This window comes from Achroia grisella, unplaced genomic scaffold (assembly GCF_030625045.1).
Source record: "Achroia grisella isolate CSIRO2021 unplaced genomic scaffold, CSIRO_AGI_Agris_v1 utg2156, whole genome shotgun sequence".
In the NCBI taxonomy this organism is placed as follows: domain Eukaryota; kingdom Metazoa; phylum Arthropoda; class Insecta; order Lepidoptera; family Pyralidae; genus Achroia; species Achroia grisella.
Window position 1 is genome coordinate 739172 of NW_026712714.1, and position 26718 is coordinate 765889.

The window sequence follows — 26718 nt, forward strand, 5'->3', positions numbered from 1 at the left end:
GAGAGATTGCCATTCATCCAGATGATCAGGATAGTATTTAAATTTTTTAATGGTTTATCTCAGCAGCTGATATTTATCACAGCGCCATCTAGAACACCGTGATATATGCAATAGAAAATTGTGTCAAAAAGTTTATAAAACCGCACGGTGAGAGATTGCCATTCATCCAGATGATTTTTTTTGTATTACAGTTTCTATTATATATGAAACTCAGCAGCCGTATATATCCTTCTGAATCTGTACTGTACGGTGAAACTCAATGCTGGTATCCGAACAAAGCCTCAGAACACCGTGATATATGCAATAGAAAATGCGTGGCAAAAGTTTCTATAAAACCCCACTGTGGAGGATGGCCATTCATCCATGATGATCAGAATGGTATTTTAATTAAAAAATAACAGTTAAAAATCAAATTTGATGCCCATAACTTTAGCGTTCGGGCACTCGGAGCCACTCAGGTCGATCCCGTACTTCATCATGTGGGTATAGTCCATAGTACCCAATACCTCGTAACCACACTTTGCAGCGAGCACTTGCGACGTGGTCGCTGTATATACAGTACAAGAAGCAGTTACTCCCAGGGCTCGGCAGAGAGGCTCCCTGTAATGAAATGGTATTATTTATTCACTAGCTAGACAGCCAAGGTGCTCACTAGAGCATCTTGGCTGTCTAACCACTAGGTTTGCCACACCACTTTACTATTAGGGTTGCAGGTTCGATTCCTCGCACGATAACACAACTATAGCACAAGCTCTGCTTACCTTGGTACTAGACTTGCTGTGAATAGAGTGAATGTGTGCCTAGATTTCGCACCATTCGTGGAAAAAGGAAGTAAGTGATTTTCACCAACTTTTCAGGAGCTTAAAAAAACTGTCCTATATTTTTTGTATGAGTTCTAGAAATAAGTTTCAAAGAGAAAATCGTAGGTCACAGTTGCCTTCAACTACATGTGTCATTTAATTTAGGAACAGCTTCATGTACTTCCAGATAATCTAAAAAAACACGGTTACTTCTGTATTCCACGAAACACAAAGAACATTTGCAGGGGTAACTACAATTATTGCTTTATTGTTATGTATTTTTACATATATGAACAAATTTAACTCTACTTACGCCTTTATACTCTCCTATATTTCATTAAAATCTAGAATTGCAAGTATAATTACGTTGTTATTTAACGAAATATCATTTTTTGTACATCGAGTTACGTATTTCTAGGGAGCCATTTATTTTAGTTTAGTTAGTGTATTTATAAAAATAGCTTTTATAATGCGGAAAGTAACTGAATATTTAATTTGTATCATGTAATTACTTCTTACAGTAAATAGTCTATTATGTGCGTGCATGTAAGTCAAAAGTATAAATATAGGGGCAAATTAATTTAGAGAATATGAAAACAAACAGGGTTATTATTATTTTATTATTATTTTTAAAGAAATGTTTATTGCCTCCATAATCAACTTAATCAAAAAATGTTCAAAATAGTGATATTTTTATTATTTTTATTAACGTTCATTATCCTCAACTTTTGAATCGGACTCTGTGGTTTAGTTTAGTTTAGTCTTAGATGTAGTACTTAAGTTCTTACAAAACGTCGATAGTGTGGTGGTATGTTTTTATCTTTATATAGATTCATCAAGTCTTTGTATATATTTTATATCGGTAACGGTGCATCATACTAATGCTTGATTTCAGAAGGCTCGCTGTGTGCAGCTTTTTTTTCTCATAACTCTTCCCCTTCTATTTGTCTATTATTTGGTGTCTCATCAGCGAATGCGTATTTTATTTGGAATTTCCCCGGACATTGAGGATCTGCGAAATCTCTTTAATTTTACTCCAACTCGTTTAGTAAATATATTAAGTCCTAACATATGAAATTTGTAAGGGAGTAACCTAATTACTCCCTTACAAAACGCCAATTTCAGTTGATTTTTCAAAATATAATATATTTATTTAATCAAAATGTAAAAATGTAGTTTTATTGATCCCTTTACTAAAAAACCATTAGGACGGGTATCGATAAATCGGATTTGAATTTTTTCCCTTGCAAGAAGTTATCCAAATTTTGAAAGAAAGCAAGATCCGGGAAGTACGGTGGAAATATTGGACATTTGAAGCTCTTCTAATTTCGTAACGTTGTCCTGAAGCAGCAGTGGCCTACGGTGATTGACCAGTCTCGGTTGTTTAGCAGCTAGCTTTTCCATCATGGTTTGCAATTGCTGACAATACACATCTGCCATAATATTCTGGTCAGATTTAAGAAAGCTGAAGTGAACAACACAGGCACTAGTCCACTAAGTGCTCACAAGTAACTTTTTTTGAGTTTGAATTTTCGCTTGGGGCAGGATTTGATTAGTTTGCTAGGATTCAGCCATTGCGATGAGTGTTTCCGATTATCGTACAAGATCCACTTTTCATAACAGGTAATGATCCGATTTAAAATCCCTTCATTATTATGCCGGTTGGCTAATAACGCAGCAGTCTACGCGCGTTTGTCGATTTGCTCCATTCAATTCATGATCTTTTCAAGCTTTTTTCACCTTCCCAATTTGCTTCAAGTGGATTAAAACAGTTTTGTTACTAAACTGCAGCCTGCAGTTAACTCGACGTGGTTATCGATGGATCCGCTTCCACATTAGCCTTTAATTCTTCATTATCAACCTTGGACTCTGGCTGCTCACGGGGCTTGTTTTGCAGATCGAAATTTCCAGAACGAAAACATTGGAACCAAAACGCACCGTGTTTTCTTTTGCAACACCATCGCCATACACATCATTAATTCTTCGAGTCGTTTCTGCACACTGGTGCCACGACGGAAACTCTTAAAAAACGCGATATTTTATGTTTTCCATTTTGTAAACTCAGTGACGTAAAGAAAAACCAAAGATGGAAAAAACATATAGATTACGGTTTTCGAAAAACAAATGCATGAGTAAATAACTGTACAAATTTGAACTTTGAATTCCTGGCGAAAGAGGAGATATTTGAGATCAAAGTGGCCAGTACGACAAAACACCAATTTCATATGTAAGTACCTAATATTATAGTACCATCTCTGAGAGGTTGGAGTAACATTTTCATAATCTGGGTTTTTCTTAATGCACTATAAGTATAAACTATGCATTTTAGCGCAATTATGCTTTTCATCTAGAATTTATCATTGTTAGATTGCGGAGATAATGCGATTCTTTATGTGGAAACATATTAATTTGATCAATGAAATTTTTGTTTACTTCTTATTTTGATTGGTCTATTAGTATGTTATCAACAACCTTATCGATTTGGACCACCTTCATCGTTAACTGAATCATAAAAAAATCATAATAATACATACATCGAACTCCTACATTTCCTCCTTCTACCATCAACTACATTTTAATAGCGATATTAGTTCTAATATAAGTTAAGGAGTGTCCGGCGCCTTCCTGCAAAATAAACCGACGATATCACGAAGGTGACCGGGAGTCGATGGAAACAAAAGGCGGAAGATCGCACATGGTGTAAGAAATTGGGAAATAAATAAATACTCAACAATTAACAGCGCCTTCTAGTCACCGGTATGAAGAGCTTGTGTTATGGGACAACATCAGTTATAACACAAGCTTTATATCAATAAATACTTAGATTTTATATACATACATGAAACATATACATAGAAAACTCCCAGACCAACACAAACAGTCATACTCAGGAATACAAATATCTGCACCGTCCGAGGAATCGAACCCGCGACCATTGGAAGTAAATCGGTGTGCTTAAACGCTAGACCACCAAAGCCGAATTCGGACAGGCCTATATCCAACTGTGGGTAACAAGTTGAAATTATGATGATTAGTACTTTAAGGGGGTCTTCCTATGTGACGGCCTGTTTTTTAGGGATATTTTAGGATTTTTTTTTTACGACCAGTAAATATTTAGAGCTTCAAGTTTTTTATCATTTATTAACACATATTTGGACAGTATAAATATAAAATTTCAGCTAAAAATATTCAGTCAAACTAGAGTTACAGCGCTCTGAACACCCCCGCCTCGAAAAAAAGAGCTCCCACTTCCTCCACGATTCCGGCTGATCGGCTTATCAAAAAAAAAAAAAAACGGCGTTTTAATTTGTAGGCTTAAAAGCACGGAATGACCTATAATCAAATGAATATAAAAAAAATTGGATTTTTGATAGACATTTGAAATAAAAGTTGCAAATTAGGCGTTTTTTTTTTTTTGTTTTTTGCTATAAAAAAATCGAAGTTTTGAAAATTTTCGATTGATAATAGTTCATTCCATGCGTTTACATATATTGAGTGTGCCCTGTAAATTTCAAGTAATTCGGTCCAGCCGTTTCTGAGATACAATGGAGGAAAGTTTGAAAAACACAGTTTTGAGAAAAACGCGTTTAAAGTTTCAAGTCCGTTAAAAACTATTAAAATATCAACTTATATCGGCGATGCCTGGTCCATAGAGTATTCCTTCCTCTTACTCTTTTAAAGCAGATTGTTCAGCTCTTGAGTCAATCCTGGCTTGTTTAACCACATCACTTACGCGCCGCTCAAAGCGTAAGATTCGCTTTTCATCCCGTTTCTCAACATACGCTTGGGCTTCACGACCAACAGGGCATCCCATAATCGACATAACTTTTAAAATACCTTGAAAACCTTCATAAAAGATAATAACTGCTAAGTAGCTAGCAATTTCAACAACTTTGGGACCAGAATGAAGATGTTTAGGAGCGAAAGTCCAAATCAAAGAATTCAAAGATTCGTTATTGTTTTGTGTCTCTGCTCCTAAACAACGAATTAATATTTCGTCTTTCGATAAATCTTCGAAAACCGGTTTGATAGCTTCTTGGACTTGCGGAATTAGAGGTGGTTTATCGTGATGAAATTGGTCCAGTTCATTATTCAGCCTTACGCCATTTACACCAACTGTCTTCGCCTTTGACAAAATTGATGCTGAGGGTTTTCATCAGAAGAACATTTGTGATAGTACGTTGCCCAAACTTCCTTTCTCATATCTTCAAGCGAATCTGGATGGCGTCGAATTGCTAATCCGTAGAATTTTGTAATTTCTTGGATAACTTTATCAGTAAGTTTACCTGCTCCTTTTCCTCCTATTCCTTTATTGGTTTTATCCTTTTTAATAGCCCGAAGTCGTGTTCCTATCCTCTTTTCTACGTGACCCACACATTCTTTTTTTGTTACCGCAGTATCTCCATACGGTTTAGTATCTAGGATGCCCTTGAAAGTTTTGCTGTCACCGTCGCCAATGTATGTTAGATACTTTACGCCATATTTTTCTACAGACCTCAGAAACATTTTCGTGATGGCACTTATTTCCATTTTACCTGGAACTTCCGGAATGGTTTATGGTGCATTCATCTACATGCGTTTCATACCACATCTCGTATTCTAAAGGATTTGTTTTTTTTTTATTTTTCCACAAATTACATCCACCACAAAAACTACTCATGACCATGACATCTAAAACTTTGCCAGTGTATGCCGATCAACGTAGATACGCCGAGCAGAGATGAAAAGCCTCTTTTCTTCCAAGTACCGTCACCTGACACAATCAATTCATCCTGTGGTTTTCCTGATTCTTCATTCATAGTTTTTTCTTGCGTAACAGCGAATGCCAATAAAGTATCACACAGTGAAGATGTAGCAATATGAATGTTTTCCAGTAGTGCAGTATAAGTAGAATTTGCAACACCCGAACACATGTCCATAAAGCTACAGAAAAGATTTACTCCTTCTTGACCAACTCCCAATAATCGCATCGCAAATATAAACCGACGATTAACCTCAAATGCATTTCCGATCAACGGGCCTGAGTTTATAACTGTCTGTTTTTCACACTCACACGATAAAATAATTTTAAAGCCTGGCCTCGGAAACTTGATCGCGAAATAGACACGTCACTTTTACAAGTTTTACATATATATCAGAGATTGCACAAATACAGAAACAAACTCCAAAATGCAATATGCGAAATTCGAAGCGATGGGCACATTCATGTTCATGTTATTTTTAAGTTTTTTTGATGTAAATACCGTATCATTTTGGTGGGTAAGACGGTTTCCACTAAACTTTCTTTTTTTACTACGACCAGGATGAACATTTCAGTACTTCCTGATCCGTCCACTCATTATGAAAAAAAATAATTTGTAGCTGTTGCTCTCTTCGAAGTTCAACCAAGACTAAAATAGCTTCGGTAAAATATTATAACAATAGAAATTTCTGTTTAAGTCTGTAGAAACGTGTCTAAACTTGTATAAACAAATATATTAATAAAAGGGAGGCCAGGTATAAAGCCGACGGTACACAATAGGCCCGGTCTCTAACTGCCAACTCACCGCTCCGAACCGCTCTTTCTTTTACCTGCTGTATCTTTAAAACGACTTCGAATTTTCTAAAATCGCTTTACTACCGTATTCTAGACATGTTAAGGGAGCAATTTATGAAAAAAAAATCGATTTTTTCGAATTTGAATTTCGAATTCGAACCCCCTTAATAGTTTTCAGAAATCTTAATCTTAATATAATATTCTAAACGTGAAAGTTTGTAAGTTTGTATGTTGCTCTTTCACGCAAAAACTACTGAATGGATTTTTACGAAACTTTACACTAATATAGCTTATGCATCTGAATAACACAGGATATATTTTTTATTGAAATTTAACGCGGGCACAGCTAGTAATTTATAACAAAGTAACGTTTGCGGGACCAGCTAGTATTGTATGTGTACCTATTATGGGTAGCGGGAATTAATATTGAATATTATTGCTAGCAATATAAGGTACATTTAGTTCCACGCGGTCCATCCTGGAAACCATCGTTAGTTAATTCCTGTTAGACCTACAATAAGATTCACTGGCAATTGTATATTCGTTTATCCATATTTAAAATAGAAGTATTCTTTTTATCTATTGTTTTTATATACACTTGTATCAATTCGCTCTTCTATGGTAAATGTCTAAAAGCAGATCGATTTTTCTATCATTTATTATTACTATTCCTGGCAAATTCATCTGATCTCCTGCTCCTCCTATCATCCATCATTGGTGCGCCGTCAGCTTATACAATTAGCTAAAAATAGTTTATTTTTTTACTTAATTTTAATTACATGAACATATTCTTAATTTTTTTTTCTTGTAAATACATGCTGTATTTAAAATTACCCAACATCAGGTATGAAATGTTACGTGTAATAAAGAAGTAACTACAACTACACTTTACGCATTGTGAAGTTTTGCTGGGGGAAAAGTATGTAACAATAATCACACATAAACTATCAGCTAAAAGTTTCGTAGAAGAAGTAAGTAATTAGAATTACACAATAGTCCTAGATTGTAAGATATAGGAACAAGTATTTAAGTATATTTGCGTTAAACATTTTTTTGTAAATCTTCTTTTAAAATTTACGTAAATACAATTATGACTTTATGAGCGGGATAATTGTAAAGCGAATAAATGCAAATACGCATACCTCTATTTTATGCTGGAATTTTATGTTTTCTAAAGTCGCAAAATTTTAGTATTTTTGCATTTATTCCTTCATTTTTGTCGATAGCTTCATGAGATTTTGACAGAAGGTGTAAACCGCGAAGCTCGCTTTATTTATGTAATAAAACATTTTTGACGCAAGTGTAGTTGCGGCCTTTTTACACGGGATGTGCGATTTATTATACTTATAATACAATTTAAAATTTAGTTAATTTTCTTAGCTGTAGCTGGTTATAAAACTACAAAGCGTAAGTGTAGTGTGCGTATTCGTGGATTCGATTTCGTACGTTTTCGTGTTTGTTTCATTGTTAGCATAGTGCTGTTTATTGCTTATTATTAAGGTTATGTTTTATTACGCCTCCATATAAAATTTGTAATATGTATGTTACAGGACTACTAAAAAAAATCTGTTGAGTTTCTTGCCAGTTCATCTCAATTTATCTGTATACCTACTGAACTGGACGGTAGAGGAAAAATATTAATACCTATAATTTTCATAAGCGGCTAAAATATCCTACATGAATAAATGATTTTCGATTTGATTTGATTTAATTTCAATTCAATTTATTTCTTAAGATTATAATCGTTTCAAACATGCCCTGCCGTTTACGGCGTGTAAAATATTACAATAATATTTATATTACATTATTATATTTAAAACTATTAATACAATCTATTATTATCATTTAAATAATCATTTGTGGATTAATAATATTTATTTAGTAATTCTTTAAATAATTTACTTTTAAATTGTTTAGTGTTCAAATTTCTATAATTGTCTGGAAGATGATTGAAAATGTTTATGAAAAAAGTGCCAATCTTTGTTTAGGAACATATAGCTTGTATATGTATATTTGAAAGTCATCCCAAGTGAAAATACCTGGCAGCAAACATCCTAGCGCCTATATTTTGTCCCCTGAACTCCGGCAGTACGGTGAGCCCGCTCGACGACAGGTATGTATCCACTTGGTAGTGTTTAAATACATTCACCAGGCTCTCAGCTTCCACCAGTGTCCTCATCAGTTTGTTCCACGACTCTCCGTCTTCCTGAAAAACGAATAGAATAGAATAGCGCATGTGGCACCCCTGTTGCTTCAGGCGTCCATAGGCTACGGTAACCATTTACCATCAGATGGGCCGTATGCTTGCTTACCACCATAGTAGTATAAAAAAATATAATAATTTATTCAAATAAACACAGATTGAAGCACTTTTGAATAGTCAATTAAATTTTTAATCTACCGCTCATTCGGAAAGCTGTCTCATCACAAGAAGAACGAGCTAGGAACTTGCGTGTTGCTCTTTTAAATAATTTTATTGTTACTTTACATTTTTAAGTTTAAGTGTGTGAATAAAAACTACAAATTAACACTAGTTTTCAGTTTTTCCAAATCAAATAATTTATTCATGTAGGACATTTGAGCTGATTATGAACGTCACATATTTTGTATTATAACTTTTCTCTACCGTCCAGTTCAGTACAAATTCAATTGAGAAGAATCGGCAAGAAACCCAACTGATTTTTTTTTTAATTATCGTAGTAAAGACCGTGAATTTATCACAATGGTTTCCAGGAGAACCGCGTGGAATCAACTGACATGGTACATTGCTAGGAATAAGATCATCAGTCCACATTACTAACAATCTCCTTTACCTAAGTTAGGTCAGTGGTATGGTAGGAGAACCATGTGGAGGTCACGTGTAACAATGGGGTTATTAGTCCACATTCAGTTAGCCCATCGTAGTAAATTCACCATGAATTCATCACGTTACTAACAATGCACTTTCCCCCTAAGTCAGGTCAGTTAGCCCATCGCGACAAATTCATGTAAATTCACCATGAATTTATCACGACGGAATACTGGAGGAGAACCATGTGGAGGTCACGTGTAACAATGGGGTTATTAGTCCACATGACTAACGATGCCCTTCCTCCCTGTCCGTAGGTAGTATACTTACGTGTTTAAACTCGGAGTCAGGCTCGTCTATAGTCCTAATAATGATGATGTTGAAAGCTACCAGCTGGTCAGGGTTGCCATCCTCGTCCTCCGTGAAGCAGGCCAAGCTCACATTTTGGTCTAGAAACATCTCCCAGTTTTGTCTGATTGTTTTTATTGATGCTGGATCTGATTTTACATCTGTAATAAGATTTTTTTATGGATGAGAATGTTTCTGTGTGTACAATACATTAGAGGAAGTATGAAAGTGGCACCGGTGTCGGAGAGGTTGAAGAGTCTATCATGGTATGGACATGTAACAAGACAATATTTTAAGAAAGGTGTTACATATGAATGTGGATGGTTATAAGGGCAGAGGAATGCCGAAATAGAGATGGATGGACTGTGTGAAAGATGATATGGTAAGAAAGGAAGTAAATAACGAGATGACTGCGAATAGGGATGAATGGAAGAGAAAAACATATTACGCCGACCACAAAAAAATGGGATAAGGAAGAAGCAGGTGATGTATGGAATGATGTGTGTGCTAACGGCAACACAGGTTGCCTTTTCAGAAGACAATGGTATGGCTATGAACTTTAGTAACCCTTATTCTGTAATTACGCTATCTGATCTCACCCTGCAACCGCAATTTAATTTCTTTCGTAACAGTCTAGGTGTTTTCTATGTATATTATGTATGTATTTCCAAAAAAGTTGTTTGTTTGTATTTGTTTGTAACACTTTATTGCACAATAAATGCATTTAAATTAACTAAAGATACACGATCTTAAAAAATATATATATAAGATGTACAATGGCGGACTTATCCCAAATGAGGGATTTCTTCCAATCAACCTTTGAATGACTGAAAGGAATTGTGGAGTGGTGGGACTATATATATACATGACAATAATAACAAAGGAAAAAGAAGCAAACGCATTATATATCTATAATATATAACAACTAGAATATTAAATAAATATTTAAGTATAATATATAAATACATATACCTACATATAAAATAATAATAATAAAATAACAAATGTATAAATAGTAACAGCAGAAATATATAAAAAACAATATTACTATATAAAAAAAAAATATATGAAGAATACTAAAACAGCGCATCTGCAGTGTGACTCCAAAGTTTTTTAAGGCGAGCCTTAAAAGAGTAAACCGATGAAGACAATCTGACCTCCGTCGGCAAAGCATTCCAAAGTCGAGCAGACTGTATTGTAAAGGAGTTAGTATAACAATGACTCGTATGACACAGTTATTTAAGTACCACGGCTCTGGTCGTTGTAGTTTCAATCCCCATTTGAATGGGACAGGTGATCAATCGGAGGGGATCAAAAGTTATTTGAGTACCTCGAACCTCGGCTCAGCCCTTTCTAATTTCGATCCCCGTTTGAATTGGACGGGGGATCAATCGGAGGGGATCAAAAGTTATTTGAGTACCCCGAATCTCGGCTTAGGCCTTTGTAATTTCGATCCGCGTTTGAATTGGATGGGGATCAATAGGGGTTGTTCCTTACCTAGTGCTTTAGATAGGGGTTCGTCTCGGAGGAACACTTCCTGCATGAAGTCCAGGCATTGATTTCGGATTCCCGGATCCATATCTCGGATTTGGTACCTGGAAAAATTAAATTTAAATAACAGGGTATTATTGACACCTCGGTGGTTTAGTGGTTTAGCACACCGCTTTACTTCCGATGGTTGCGGCTTCGATTTTTTCGCTCACACGATACAAAATTTTATATTCATGATTATGATTTGCGTTTTTTTTAAATATACATATTATGTATGTAAGTATAATAAATACCTAATATAATAAATACCAGCTTAGCTTGGGACTACTTGGTATGATCTTTCTTATTATTATTTGTATACCAGGAATGTTATGGACATGTAATTTCTGATACGGATAAGTTTCGGATATAGGAATCATTATTATACCGGATACAGATACGGATATAAAATTATTTCGGATTATCCGTTACGAATAAGGGATATTATGGACATGTAATTACTGAACGGCACTACTTATATATAATTTATTGTATATTTTTATGTCATGTTCCTCTTAAAGCATTGTTTATGTATGTATACCTGTATTACGCACCTACGTATGATTTTTATTTACGGATTATCCGTTAGTTATGCAAGCCTCCCCACCTAATTGTTTAGTAGCTTCCCACCAACCAACGCGAACGCGGCTTGTTGCACGTCCTAGTTTTAAACTACGCAATATGTATCTTTTATTTTCATCCCTTATAATTACAAAATTATCTATTAAAAAAAACGGTACACACTCACATTTTAGCTGATTTCCCATCTCGTTCCCGCCCTTTGAAACGGCTCCATACTTGTCCCAGCGGGACGCTCGCAGGTCTCACATAGGACCTGACAGTTACAAATAGATAGACAAATCATTTATTTACGTTATAAGCAGACATACAATATAATAATAATACAGTACAAAATGAACATGAATACATAAACTGACAAATAAAACAATAGTTCATCTATACATATAAATAAAATTAGCTTTTGTCCGCGGCTACGCTCGCGTTTAAATAGTTTTGGCAGCTTTACAGTACTTTCATACAAACTTTCGTCACCTTAGGGGTGGAATTTATAAAATCCTTTCTTAGGGGATGCCTACGTCATAGTAGCTTTATGCATGCAAAGTCTCAGACCGATAGGTTTAAAATTAACAAAGTTTCATACAAACTTTCATACCCTTGGGAGTAGAATTAATCAAAATCATTTCTTAGCGGATGCCTACGTCATAACATCTACCTGCATGTCAAATTTCAGCCCGATGCGTCCAGTGGTTTGGGCTGTGCGTTGATAGATCACTATGTCAGTCACCTTTGAGTTATATATATTTAGATTGGAGAGTATGTTTGTAATATTAAAATAACCGTTGTTTACCACATGCATATGAATATAAATACGGTACATACACAAAGATAACATTTTTACATTTTGTGTCTGTCTGTTTGTTCCGGCTAATCTCTGTTTGTTCGTGACGGTTATTCATCTGAAATGGCTACTTTTAGTTTAGAAAAACCGATTTTAACATGCGGAGTTTTTTATAAGATAAAGCAAAATAACATAGCTGTATGACACATTACCTTTGTTTACAAAAGATATTATGTTTTTGTTTACGGTTTGTGCTCTGTAACATTTAATCTATAGTTAATAAAATATAACGTTTACTTTTTATACATATAAATAAAAAAAATTGAAATGACCTTATTTTAGAAAATATAAATAGTTAAACTACAATTTTTGTCTGTCTGTCTATCGGTCTGTTTGTTCCGGTTATTCTCTGGTTAATGGCTGGACCGATTTTAGTCGCGGGACTTTTTTGCAGGTAGCTGATGTAATAAAAATGATAAGTTATTTTGATATAGTTTATCGGTTATTCAAATAAAAATCTACAAGAATTTATATCACAAACCGGTAAAAAATTTAAAAATAAAGTAATAATTCATTTCAATATAATTATTTAAAAGAGCAACACACAAGTTTCTTGCTCGTTCTTCTTGTGATGAGCTTTCCGAATGAGCGGTAGATTAAAAAAAATGTGATGACTATTCAAAAGTATGTTTATTTGAATAAATGATTTTCTATTCTATTCTAATGAATATTTCTCTGTCTGTTTGTTTGCTACCTGTTCACGATTAAAAGCTGAACGGATCTCAACGGAATTTGAGATCTACTATGGTGTAAACAAGTATACGGCCTATCTGATGGTAAATGGTTACCGTGGCCTATGGACGCCTGAAGCACCAGGGGTGTCACATGCGCGTTGCCGACCCTTAAGGAACCTTAATATACCCTTGTTATAAAACCCCATGCTGTATGTAGTCTCGTGAGAAAAACCTCGGCAGGTAGTTCATTCCACAATGTAAGTGTACGCAGGAGGAAGCTCCTCTGAAACCGCACTGTCCGAGACCACTTAGGTTCTAGCGTGTGGGGTTGAATTTCTCGACCATATTTTAGGGAGCCCAATGACCCGGCCCACCACGCCGCCACAAGTCTGGACATTTTAGTGAGCATGACTACTCAAAACACCAGACCACGTCATAGCTACTTACAATTGCCATCTGATAGTTATAGTATTCACATTTTACATAAGAATGCATGCGGCAATCAATACAAAAACCGCTAAGCTGTCATATTTCTAAAATAATTAATTCAAGAAAGCAATGAGAAAATTAAATTATAACGTTGTATGCTAATAAACTAATTATTTACTTGATATGTTGTCGTCTATGAATTCGTCTATCCTGTAATAGGATTTCTTACACAAAAATTGTTTAATATACGATTTGAATTGCCTCTCTGTTAGATTTAGTGCAGATTCTGGCAGTTTATTATAATATTAGTACAGTCGACATAGATAAGTACCCACATTTCGTTGACAAAATAAATTAACCGACACTGGGGACGAATCTTCTAGTTTCTACATAAATAATTGCTTGTTAGTTTAACTTTACAATGTTAATTAGAGTATACTATACTAGTTAATATAGTGCCTATATTTATTATTATGTATGACAAACAATCTATACATATAAATAAAATTGGAGTGTGTGTTTGTAATATTGAAATAACCATTTTTTACTACATGCATATGAATATAACTATGGTTACACATTTATTACAATATTAGTCTGTCTGTCTGTTTGTTCCAGCTAATCTCTAAAGTAGCTGGACCGATTTTGATGGGACAATTTTGGCAGGTAGCTGATGTAATAAGGAGTAACTTACGCTACTTTTATTTTAGAAAAATAAAGTTAAATTCCACGCGGACGAAGTCGCTAATACAGCTAGTGTTAGATATAAATCTATACTGGTATTAAATCAAAACAACACGAGCGCGATTTTGATATCACGTGACATGCGCAGTAATAATTTAACGTACAATATCGTCTACTGCGCATACTATACATTATCTGTGGTTCTGATATTCATTTAGCTTCCCGCCAAATTGCAACTATTCCCTTGACATCTGCAAACAATATACTCCACATACCATATCTAACCTACAACAAAATGGACATAACCGTTTCAATGTACATTATGCACTATATTTTCAAATAAACACATTATAATTTCAACAAATAACTTCTTAATATAATATAGACATTATTGAGAAAAAAATACAAATAGAATTGACAAAATACTTACATTGTCACAACTCATTAAACAAAATAACACTACTAAACGCGTATCTATAAACGATACCAAGTGAATACTGACAGATATTTTATTTATTATCTTCGAATGACAATTAATAAGTCACTTTACACTTGATTTACAGTAATATAGTGCTTAATGGGTTGTAATAAGAGTGGCTGTGGCTGAATTGAACGGTTATTCGATTCCTTACGATGAAGGTAGATGTTGTGTGTTTACGTTGTACTTGTTTATTTTCGGAAACGATTCGTGCCGTTAATGCAATGACCTACTTGTTATTCGACTGCAAAAGTCTGACTTATATTTTTCGCGCATTAGATGTTGTAATTTTGTACATAATTATACTCTGGCTTCACACGAGTTCAGTAAATTTTAGCCACCCTATATAAAAAAAATACTTGTTTTACGTAACTGGAATAAACAACAAGCCACGAGTTCAGTAAATTTTAGCCACACTATATAAAAAAAAATACTTGTTTTACGTAACTGGAATAAACAACAAGCTTACGACGCCTCAGCTGATTTTTTGGGGACAAACGAGCATGCGGCTCACCCGATGGTAAGTTATTAACGCCGCTACACTAAGGGAATTGTGTTGTCGGCCTTTTAAAAAGGAATAAGCTATTTTCTTGAATGTTTCAATACGGTTACGGTAAGGTATGATGTGACGTAATTTTGTGACGTCTGTACCTACATACTTGCTTGCTGCTACCTTGGAGGACGTAGACCGTTTCCTGTAATATCACTAACATAACTCAAAATTAAAAAAAAAATTAAAAAAACTTAATTCGCGTAGGTCTATTACAGACTCTGATGATATGTCAAATCTACCGTCAGTTCGAAATGATTTCGAGATGAGAAAAACTGACAAGAAACTCAGCTCGTACTCTTTTCAAATAAATGTTGTACATGTTTACAATAATACAGATTGGGAAGAATAGAGAGATCACCAGGATATCTCACCGTTCAACCGAAACATTCACAAAGAAACTGCTTTACGACTGACTGAAATTAGATATATCTAAGTAAAAGAGTATATAACACGTAAAATATTAGTGCTGCTTGTAGGGACTGGTCTGCTCTTATCACTACGACTGATTTAATCTTATTGTATATTTATATTTGACCCAAAAAAATTTGTGCTGGTTGGTAGTTTGTATTCACAAGTTTCGACTCGTAAAATGTGAACTTACAAGGATTGTTTAAAAGTGCAACACACAAGTTTCTTGCTTATTCTTCTTGTGATGAGAGAGCTTTCCGTATAAGCGGTAGATTTAAAAAAATCGTTGACTATTCAAAAGTGCTTAAATTGAGTTTATTTGAATAAATGATTTTCTATTCTATTCTATTACTTAGAATTAGTTGATTACTAACAAAAAACTTTTTTAAATATTAGTTTAGAAGATTATGGTAAATAACATTGTCACACGAGAATTTTATATATAAGATCTAACTAAATGACGTACGGTTCTACAATGGAACCACGTAATATTAATTCAAGTATTAAGCTGATCACATATGCTATAAAGGCTCATTCAGGCGCTCGGGGTTTACTACCTAAACATAGTTCATAACTTGTTTGGAATATGTTTTTTTTGTCAGTTTGTTGCGAATTACACTATTTATTCGCAGCTTCGTTTGCTAATTTGAGATAAAACAGAGCCTATATCTACTCGTGATACTTAAAATTTATTTTCAAACATAAGTAGAAATAGAAATAATCGTTATTCAAATAAACTTAAGATAAGTGCTTTTGAATTGTCACATATTTTTTTTTATTCTACCACTCATTCGGAACGCAGTCTCATCACGAGAAGAATGAGCAAAAAACATGTGAGTTGCTCTTTTAAATAAATGTTGTTGGAATAGAATAGAAGAATACAATAGAAAATCATTTATTTAAATAAACTTACATTGAAGCACTTTTGAATAGTCATCACATTTTTTTTTAATCTACAGCTGATTTGGAAAGCTGTCTCATCACAAGGAGACGAGCAAGAAACTTGCGTGTTGCTCTTTTAAATAATTTTATTATTACTTTACATTTTTAAGTTTAAGTGTGTGAATACAAACTACCAATTAGCACTAATTCAATTAAATAATTTTGTAATAAGGTTATAAAATTGAAGAGATCGCTTTTATTGTTATGTATGTTTGTATGGATGAATTGTTGTGGGTAGTCTATAAATTAATATTTTATTGAGGATGTTTAATTTTGACACTGCTGAATTGGACATACAGTTAAATTATTTTAGAAACAAAATTTATTTTATTTATTTACTTAATACAGAAAACATCTGTACTAATTTACTGAAGAAACGATGATATTCACAGAAGTATAAAACATTGACAATATAAACACATTATATAATCTTCTAGTTTATATAATTCCAAAAAAAAATTATTTGCATTACATAGAGACACCTACTGGATATTTGGAACACTGTTACAATTTTTTTAATTATTTTATTATGTAACAAGCGTATATATACTTTTATATGTATTTAGTGAACATATGTCAATTTAATATTTTCTTTTTTGTATATAAAGTGTGAACCATCCTTAGCAGAAGGATATTATGAATCATTCCCAGCGGTAGACGATTCAATATCGAGCTACATTAATGTAGTTTTATGGTGATCAGAGAATTTATAATGTAAGAGAAATTAATATCGCTATTAAAAATTAGGGGTTGGTAACAGAAGGGTGAAAATTTAGGGTTATATGTATTTTTCAATCCTAAGTAACAATAAAATGAAATTAAAATATTATGTAAAAAAAATAATATATATATATATATATGGATATGTAGCCGAAAAAATATATATATTGGTACTAACATTGTGAGGGGTGGATGGATATTTAGTGGAGGATGATAAGATGAGCATGAGGTCAGGTGCCTCAATGAAGCCCAATTTACACTCATTGGGCAGCCCATCGAGAGTGTAAACAAATTCACCATGCCGTTGGAATTTATTGTTTGTTTTTCACGATGGTTTGGCAGCGTGTGTTTTCAAGCCCTCTCGCTCAGTGTGGACCTCCACACGGTTCGTAACATTCTACCGCATATACGGGGAGTGTTCTGACATGGTACATTGCGTAGAAACTGAAATACCATCCTGATCATCTGGATGAATAAGAATCATCAGTCAAGAAAAAGCTTATTCCTTTTTAAAAGGCAGTCTACATTACTAACAGTCCCCTTTCCCCCTATATGTTATATTTAGTCATACCAGTGCTAGAGGTTGAATGAATCACCTTTTCTTTTTCTTGGAGAAATTCCTCATGAAGTACAGCCCGCCCGGGGGTACAAGCAGGTACTTTGAGATTCCTACTCACTAAACACTCCAATATGTCCCTCGTCCGACGCCATATGCCTGCGCCGCGGGATTAATAATAATAATAATAATAATCTCAGGACAATTCACACAGCGCCATCTAGACCCAAGTTAAGCTAGCTAAAGCTTGTGTTATAGTTACTAGATAACTGATACAAATACATAGATAATTTTTCGTATATACATACATATTATACATAGAAAACACCCAGACCGTACAAACAATCATACTCATGAATATCAATGTTTATGCCGTGCGAGGAATCGAACCCGCGACCATCGGACGTAAAGCGGTGTGCTAGACAGCTAGACAACCGAGGTCGTCAAAAAAGTGACAGTCCGACATTCAAGCTGTGGGCCCCATCTCTCATCATCTCTGCGGGATCCCCCCTGATACCCAACTATTTCCCTGGAGAAGGCGTTCCTCACTTAGGGCGCATGTCTCCACGCGACTTCTTTAAGACTAGTGCGGTGGGATGGAACTGCCTCCGCGGTCGTCACCCCGGCGCTTTGCGATCTAAGGGCGATCGCCTTCCCTTCCTCCTTGATCGCTATGACTACTAACTGGTGTCTATTTCCTCATTTCCACTCACCTTAGGTTCATTTACTTTACTCACCAATCAGCTTTGTAAAAATGCTTCGGTTGATGAGGCATGATTGAGATATGGCAGTGAAATGACATGACGGAGGCTTCAGTTCAGACATCAAGTTGTTTGCTATTAACATAATTATAGAGAAAATACGTGGAATGCCGATGGAGTCCGTATCAGCATCAGCGCACTGCAGCACACTGCTGGATATAGGCCTCTCCCAAGGCACGATCTTTAGCCCTCCTCATCCAGTTACTACCCGCAAACCTACGTCGTCCCTCCACCTAACTGCGTGGCGTCCTACACTACGTTTGCCAATTCGTGATCTCCACTCTAAAACACGCCTATTCCAGCGAGCATCGGTTCTGCGACAGATATGACCAGCCCACTGCCACTTCAACTTACAGATGCGAAGAGCTATGTCCGTCACCTTACTTCTCTAGCGATTACTTCGTTACGGATTTTATTCCTCAGAGAAACTCCAAGCTCTTTCCATACGACTCCGTAGCAGTCCCTTAACCCCCACCACTCCACTATAGATACCATAGCAATGACCTTATTCCCTTCTCTAAACAATGACGTGTATTCGATTTAGACTGACTACATAAACGAATATACCGCTGTACGTTTGTACATACAAAAATAAACAATACCAGCTTCTAGGAAGGAGTTCGCCTATTGCCAGGTGTTTCTGACTTATATACTAGTTACAGATTCAGAGACGCGAATTATCGATAAATATTTGATGATAATAGTCGATAGTATAAAAATAATCTTCAAATTGTAATAAACATAGAAATTTTAGGTTATAAATCTACACCAATATTGCATTATGGACCAAATATTCCAACTACCCTCATTAAATAGAAATAGAAATAATCTTTATTCAAATAAACTTAATATAAGCACTTTTGAATAGTCAAGTTTTTTGATTCTACCGCTTATTCGGAATGCAGATTCATCACAAGAAGAATAAGCAAGAAACTTGTATGTTGCTCATCAAACATAACAATTTATAGGTAAAATACATAAATAAATCATGTATATCACTTTTTATGCCTTGATTTTTTTGTTATGATTATTTTTGCTCCGCCAACAATTTTTCTCTGTACTACCTATGGTTGACTGGTAGAAAATACCGCATGGTGTTAAGTCCGCCAAATGTACTGTTACTTTTGTACTGTGTGCATTAGTTATATAAATAAATAAAACGACTAGTAGTAAGCCAATACAAGATTAAAGTACAAAATTCAGTAAATTAGTATAACACTTAATTACAAGTAATAAACAAAAATTTAATTGTTCACTGACGCCAACTATATCTGTTTCCTTTGCTCTGGAACCACCAATGATGAGGATCTGGCGATAGTAACTCCAGTAACTCAGTGGTAGTTACCTCTATAGCGAATAACTATGGGAGTCTTCCTACGAGATTCTGGCTATGATAAGAGCATCAGAACCCAGAAACAATGTTAGTGCTGAGTAAAATTGCAAGCTCATCATTCAGAACGTTTAAATATCGATAAAAAATAGCAACACTAAGCCCCCGAGTAATTTTATATTTCCCGAAACCAGAATAACTTTCGTATGTAACTTTATAATTAGATTTAGACGTTGTTTGGACGGAGCGCGCTGTGGACGTGGCCGTCCATTTTGTCGGACATTTTTAAAAATAAAACCGCGCGTTTCGTTTCTGCATTGGATTTCTGTGTTACGTTTTATTGTGTGTTCAAAACGTGCTTTGTGCTATGCTTTTGTATGGGTAAGTGAGTATTTTTGGAATTTTAGTAACGTGTGAAAGTGTGTAGGCCGGTTTATGTTGACGATGCTTTGTTATTAAAGATAGTAGGTTCGGATACCGGTAAATTTGTCAGGTAACCTTTGAGCCTGACTAGTCATATTCAAACTTTATTCAAGAGCTCCTTCTTAATTTTAAACTAAATAATTTTTTTTCAAAAAATAAATGTAAATTTTTAATTAACATGAATATATACAACGATAACTTAAATAAAGTTGAATGTATAACAAAATGTGCGTTCTTTAATGTCTATTATTTACCTTCTCGTTGTCTATTTCAACTGAACGTAAATATAAATACCAATTAACATAATAACAAAAACATATTTATATTATTTAATTATTTACTTTTAAGAAGCAAGAGCACCTATGTTAAAATATGAAAATTGATGCTACTTAATCTGTGGTCAGCGAGCCCTTAGTAGGCTCCACAGCTTAACTCTGGGCCATAATGTCACGTAAATTATGTTTTTTTTTATTAAAGTGGTCCATAATGATTCTATTAATTTTCTTAGGGATTTGTGACTGAAAAAGATTATGTAAACGATACTGTACCGCAACGAGAAACTGCACGCACTTTTTTAGCATTGCATTTTTGTGAGTACGTAAGCTTGTACCACAGATAAAATAATATTACACAGTGGTACCCACCAGTGGCACAGATTAATTATTACGTTTTCATGTTTATAAGAAGTAAGGCTGCACTCACAAAAAACGAAATTATTTAATCAATTTCGAACTTGTGTATGAAAATGTTGCAGGCGTTTTGTATTTGGAAATTAAATGGGTATTTTAGTGAAAACACTATTTGTGACATTTTCACATTTCATAATCAACATATATACATAAATAAATTGCAGAATTAATGTAAGCGTATAATTTCAGCACCCAGTTACCTAATTCGTTTCTTGTTGTATTTGAAATTGTTAGGAAAAATATATAAAAGAAACGATAAAAGTCTTAACGGCCAGTACAGGTAGCGAGTTTGTTTTTAATATAAAATATATTTTGTAAAATTGCAATGTCATACACATTTAAGTAGACTTTTATTACATTCCCGAATATTGCGTATATTTTTTAATATGTTTCTATGCAAAATATTAGAAAACTTCTAAGATTGTTTGGAACAATATTACGTGACTAGAAACCGGCGAGACTTCCTAGTTTCTATATACTTAGAGTTGAATCTTGTCAAGATTGAACTTGTATCTAAATATCGAGCCAATTAGTTAATTGCCAAGCATTTCGCAACCGTGGAATGGTATCGTAAACCTAAGCACATAATGCTATTATTATTTAGTCGTAAAGACAAGCATTTTTATTTATTCTATTAATCCAGTTTTTGTTTTAGGCTGCAGGGTAATGAACCGATCATTTAATTTGTAATCACAGTTGGAATTTAAAACGAATAATTTTTTTTACGTATTTACTATTAGTTATGTTAAATAGGTATTATTGGAAAAAAACTTTTAGAAACGGCATAATCATTATATAGTATAAAACAAAGTCGCTGTCGCTGTCTGACCGTCCCTATGTATGCTTAAATGTTTAGAACTACGCAACGGATTTTGATGCGGTTTTTTTAAAACAGAATGATTCAAGATGAAGGTTTATATATATAATACATGTACACACGTGCGAAGCCGGGGCGAGTAGCTAGTTACGAATGAACTGCTTTAACTAAAAAAGAATTAACGTAATTCTTTTAGTTATTCGTTGTTTTGAAAATGATATGAAACGCAATTACAAGGTTTTACGTGTTTTGCGAATATATATAACTTTTAAATAATAATAACCATGGACAATTCACATAGACTCAAGTTAAGCTGAGCTTGTATTATGAGTACTACTTATAGCATATGCTCGTGGTCACTCTATTCTCTTTTTATTATTTCATTGAATTAGTGCTAATCGGTGGTTTGTATTCACACACTTAAACTTAAATTGTAAGTAAGAATAAATTATTTAAAAGAGCAACACACAAGTTTCTTGCTTGTTCTTCTTGTGATGAGATAGCATTCCGAATGAGCGGTAGATTAAAAAAAAAAATGTTATGACTATTCAAAAGTGCTTCAATGTAAGTTTATTTGAATAAATGATTTTCTATTCTATTCTATTCTATTCTCCCAAATTTGAATTTAAATGAATTATTAATCTGTATTATTTTAAACATGTACAACATTTATTTGAAAATAATACGAGCTGAGGTTCTTGTCAGTTCTCATCTCGAAATCATTCCGAACTGACGGTATATTTGACATATCATAAGAGTCTGTAATAGATCTACATGAATTTTTTAATTTGAACTAAACAACTGATATACATTCTTAATTAGATATTTTTTTGTAAATACATACATAATATGCATAGAAAACACCCAGATCAATACAGACAAACAATCATACTCATGAATACAAATGTTTGCGCCGTGCGAGGATTTTTCATATATATTATTATTATTTTATACTTAAATAACAATTTTATTATTTTATAAATTGTAATTTGTATGCGTACGTTCAGAATTATGCTGAGTTGTGTCCACATTGGCTCTCGTTTAGTAATGTGTGTAAATTGTTGTTTGTATTTTTTTTTGTCAATATTGTTGTGTCTATACAAGTCTATAATTTCTATTCTATAATGCCTCCTCTACAAGAGAACTATTACAAAAAGCCGTTATGTACACATGCTGTATATCTATTCTATTAAGTAGGTACACCTAGGTTAGTTAAGTTGCCAAAATTAAATACTTTAGGATAGTTATGTGGTCATTAATAAAAGAAAATTGAAATATTTTCAATTCCATTCTATTTTATTAAGTACTCTGTGTCCTAGGTTAGTTAAGATCCCAAAATACACTACTTTAGAATAGTTATTTGGTTAACAATAATAAAAAAAATTATCTGTAATCTAGGTTAGTTAAGATCCCGAAATAGTATATTTTAGTGTAGTTACTTGGTCAATAATAAAAATGATGAAATTTTACGCATCAATTCTATTCTATTTTATTAAGTACTCTGTGCCCCAGTTTAGTTAAGTTGTCAAAATAAAATATTTTGGTTTGAGTACTGTTTAAAACCTTTTTTGTGTATAAATATTAAAAAAAAAACATTATACATTTAAAAGACAACAGTTTTCGATTTTAATACATAATAATGTAAAATATATAAAAAGGACCGCCAAATACACACATGCAAAACTGTTAACATCACTATTTCCTGTATATCATTCAGTTTATTCAAGTGTTTGCTTAATAGCAGATTGAAAATTTTACGCTTCAAAAAATAGTAATAGAAATAGTTTCAAAATAGATTTATAGGCGAAGGTTTAAGCCGCTAAAACAACGTAATATATCGTTGTGAATAGTTAGAAACGATGTACGACAGACAGTGTTGCAAAAATCTATAAACGACGCGCCCACTCACATAATTGTCGCATTAAACGTGAATATATATTTTTGTTTGTTATTTTAGCGCGGAAACTGTTATACAATTCACAATGTCTCACTACAATAACTGTCTGTAGACATTTTTTTTTTCCCATATTCGTCCATCTCCTTTTCAGTGATGGAACAGGCAAAGATCCTTAGACCGTACAGCCTAGTCTACTTTTAAACTTCTTCATATTTCTGTCTGTAGACATTATGAAATTCGTCATTTATTTTTTTAGTAATTAAAAAATTGTAAAACTATGCCTTATTACTTTTTTTTTAATTTTTTTTTTAATTTTTATTATTTAGTGTTGCTAACTTTGTTTATCTTCAATTAAATGTCTAAATCGGAATGTTTTTGCAAGTTGCCATTAGGCAAATTAATGCAATCACAATGCAAAGTAGTTTTGCGTGAAAGTGTAACAAACTTCCATCCGTACTAACAATATGCGTTTATAATATTGAGAAGATTATTATTATTGAACGTATGTGAATATATGAAATATTTTGAAAATAATTCATCATTTAATCTATACATCTATACATATGAATAAAATTGGAGTGTCTGTTTGTTATATTGAAATAACCATTTTTTACTACTTGCATATGAATATAAATACGGTACATACACTGAAATAACATTTTTTACAACTTTCGTCTGTTTGTCTGTCGGTCTATTTGTTCTGGCTAATCTCTGAAATGGCTGGACCGATTTTGACGGGACTTTTTTTTGGCAGGTGGCTGATGTAATAAGGAGTAACTTAGGCTACTTTTATTTTAGAAAAATATAATTAACATCTACGCAGACGAAGTCGCGAGTACAGCTAGTATTTAACAAAAAAAAGGTGTAACTTCCACGCCGACGAAGTAACTGCTAGTATATGAATTATTCTGTACGTGTGTTTATCATATAACTCCTCATAAATAACTTGTAATGTAAATAAACTGAATATTTTTCGACTACAGCGCAACTTTTTGCAGTAGACTGAATTTGCGACCTATTAAACTATTTATTTGTTTTAATATCCTATATTGTTGTGTTTCGGAGACTGCGTGTACCGTCCCCGTTATAATGGGAACAAGATACAAATCTACGGTTGTTATTGCCAAAACGGTGGGACACTCGTGTGTCGATTAATTTTAAGATGATAGGTACGTCTTTCTGTCTGTACCAAAGCACCAAACATTGGATTGTGTGATGTTTCTAAAAGAATATTTTCGAAAAAGAATCATTCGTTCATGTTTTTCATTCATGTTTCTTAAGTCATAATGGAAGTATTCATGTGTTCCTTATGTCCTAGTGGAATATTTGTGAAAAAAAATCTTATACATTCGCATGTTCTTTGTGACCTAGCGTTTTACTGCCCCTACTATGTATGTATGTTGTAGTATGAAACTCTAGAATTGAATTCGACGGGCTGCAAAAACTTTTTCCGTACAAAATATTAGCCAGACATATATTAACACGTTTATATAATCTTAATTAATATTATATACGCGAAAGTTTGTGAGTATGGATGTTTGTTACCCTTTCACGCAAAAACTATTGTTGTAAGAGTACATCACTAGCGTGATAATTGATTGTGTCACATCACTAGTTATAGATGTCAGTAGTAATATGGAATCGGATTGTAGCCATTACAATCAGATTCCATATTTCTACTCAATAAAGTATAATTTCTAAATAAAATATAAATAGTTTTGAATGAATAAGTAAGAATATCATAACAACTACTGAACGGATTTTGATGAAACATTACAGTAACATAGTTCATAGATCAGAATGACACACAGGCTATATTTTTTATTGAAATTTAACGTGTGTGATACCACGGGCAGAGCTAGTAGGTAGATCATCCAGACAAATACTAACAATTATAACATGCTCCTAAACATAAAATAATAATATATTATGTGTAATTTTTAAAAACCTATTTTTTAATGGTCAAAATTTTTTTTATCCTTATTCTGTCTCATGCCCATCAACCACTGTGTCTGTTCTTAAATAATGGTTCACATTTTACAAGAGAATTATATCAGTCGTAGTCATAAGAGCAGACCAGTCCCTACAAGCAGCACTCGATCACGAGCATGACGGATGAGCCAGCCATCACTGCACTCGACCATATTTTAGGGAGCCCAATGACCCGGCCCACCACGCCGCCACAGGTCTGGACATTTTAGTGAGCTTGACTACTCATTCCACTCGACCACGTCATAGCTACTTAAATTTATTATATGGTAGTTACAGTATTCGCACTTTACATAATGCATGCTGCAATCAATACAAAAGCCGCTACGCTATCATATATCAAGATGGGCAGACGGACATTCAGTTTCATCATTACAATAATATAATTTTCTATTATAATAACCTCGATACATATCAATTATGTTAGCGATTGTTCGTCTATCAGCACAGAGCAAGGCGCATTGACTTTTGGCAGCGTATCACGGTCGGTCGTTTGTTTATCTTCGACAAGATATTTCGAACTGAACGATTATGGTTTATAACAAAATCACTTTTTTTTTTTAAAGTGTGGAAAAATCTTGACGAAGATCGCCACCCCGCCGGAGCGATGGCGAGGTGGTGTGTGGGACTTGTACCCACTAAAAAACCACACGGTATACCGTGTGGTTTTTCAGGTGTACACGCCACCTGGAGGTGTACCTCCAGGTGGCGTGGGCCGAAGTCCGGGGTTCGCAGAAATTTAAATCGGTAGATAAATTTGTCTTTAGAGTAAATAAATTTTAGATGTAACTATTATAGCTATCTATAATGGATCGGTGGACTGTATGGGTGTCTAAATGATGAAAAAAGTTGTTTTGCGAAAGACAATGAATGAATAATAAAATAAAAATTAATAACATGATATATAAAAAAGAACTCTTCAAAAATATAAATTTAAAAATAATAA

General features: G+C 33.9%; 1 protein-coding gene across 1 annotated transcript; it reads right to left on the bottom strand.

Annotated features, from left to right (window-relative positions):
* Window positions 1–386: 386 nt before the first annotated feature.
* Window positions 387–14708, bottom strand: LOC131842297 (uncharacterized). Its single transcript, XM_059190836.1, has 6 exons — window positions 14640–14708; window positions 11751–11837; window positions 10970–11067; window positions 9455–9633; window positions 8376–8542; window positions 387–600 (listed from the first exon to the last, which is right to left on the bottom strand). Coding segments are annotated over exons 1-6 (732 nt in total). The 5' UTR covers window positions 14642–14708; the 3' UTR covers window positions 387–401.
* Between the last annotated feature and the right edge of the window lie 12010 nt (window positions 14709–26718).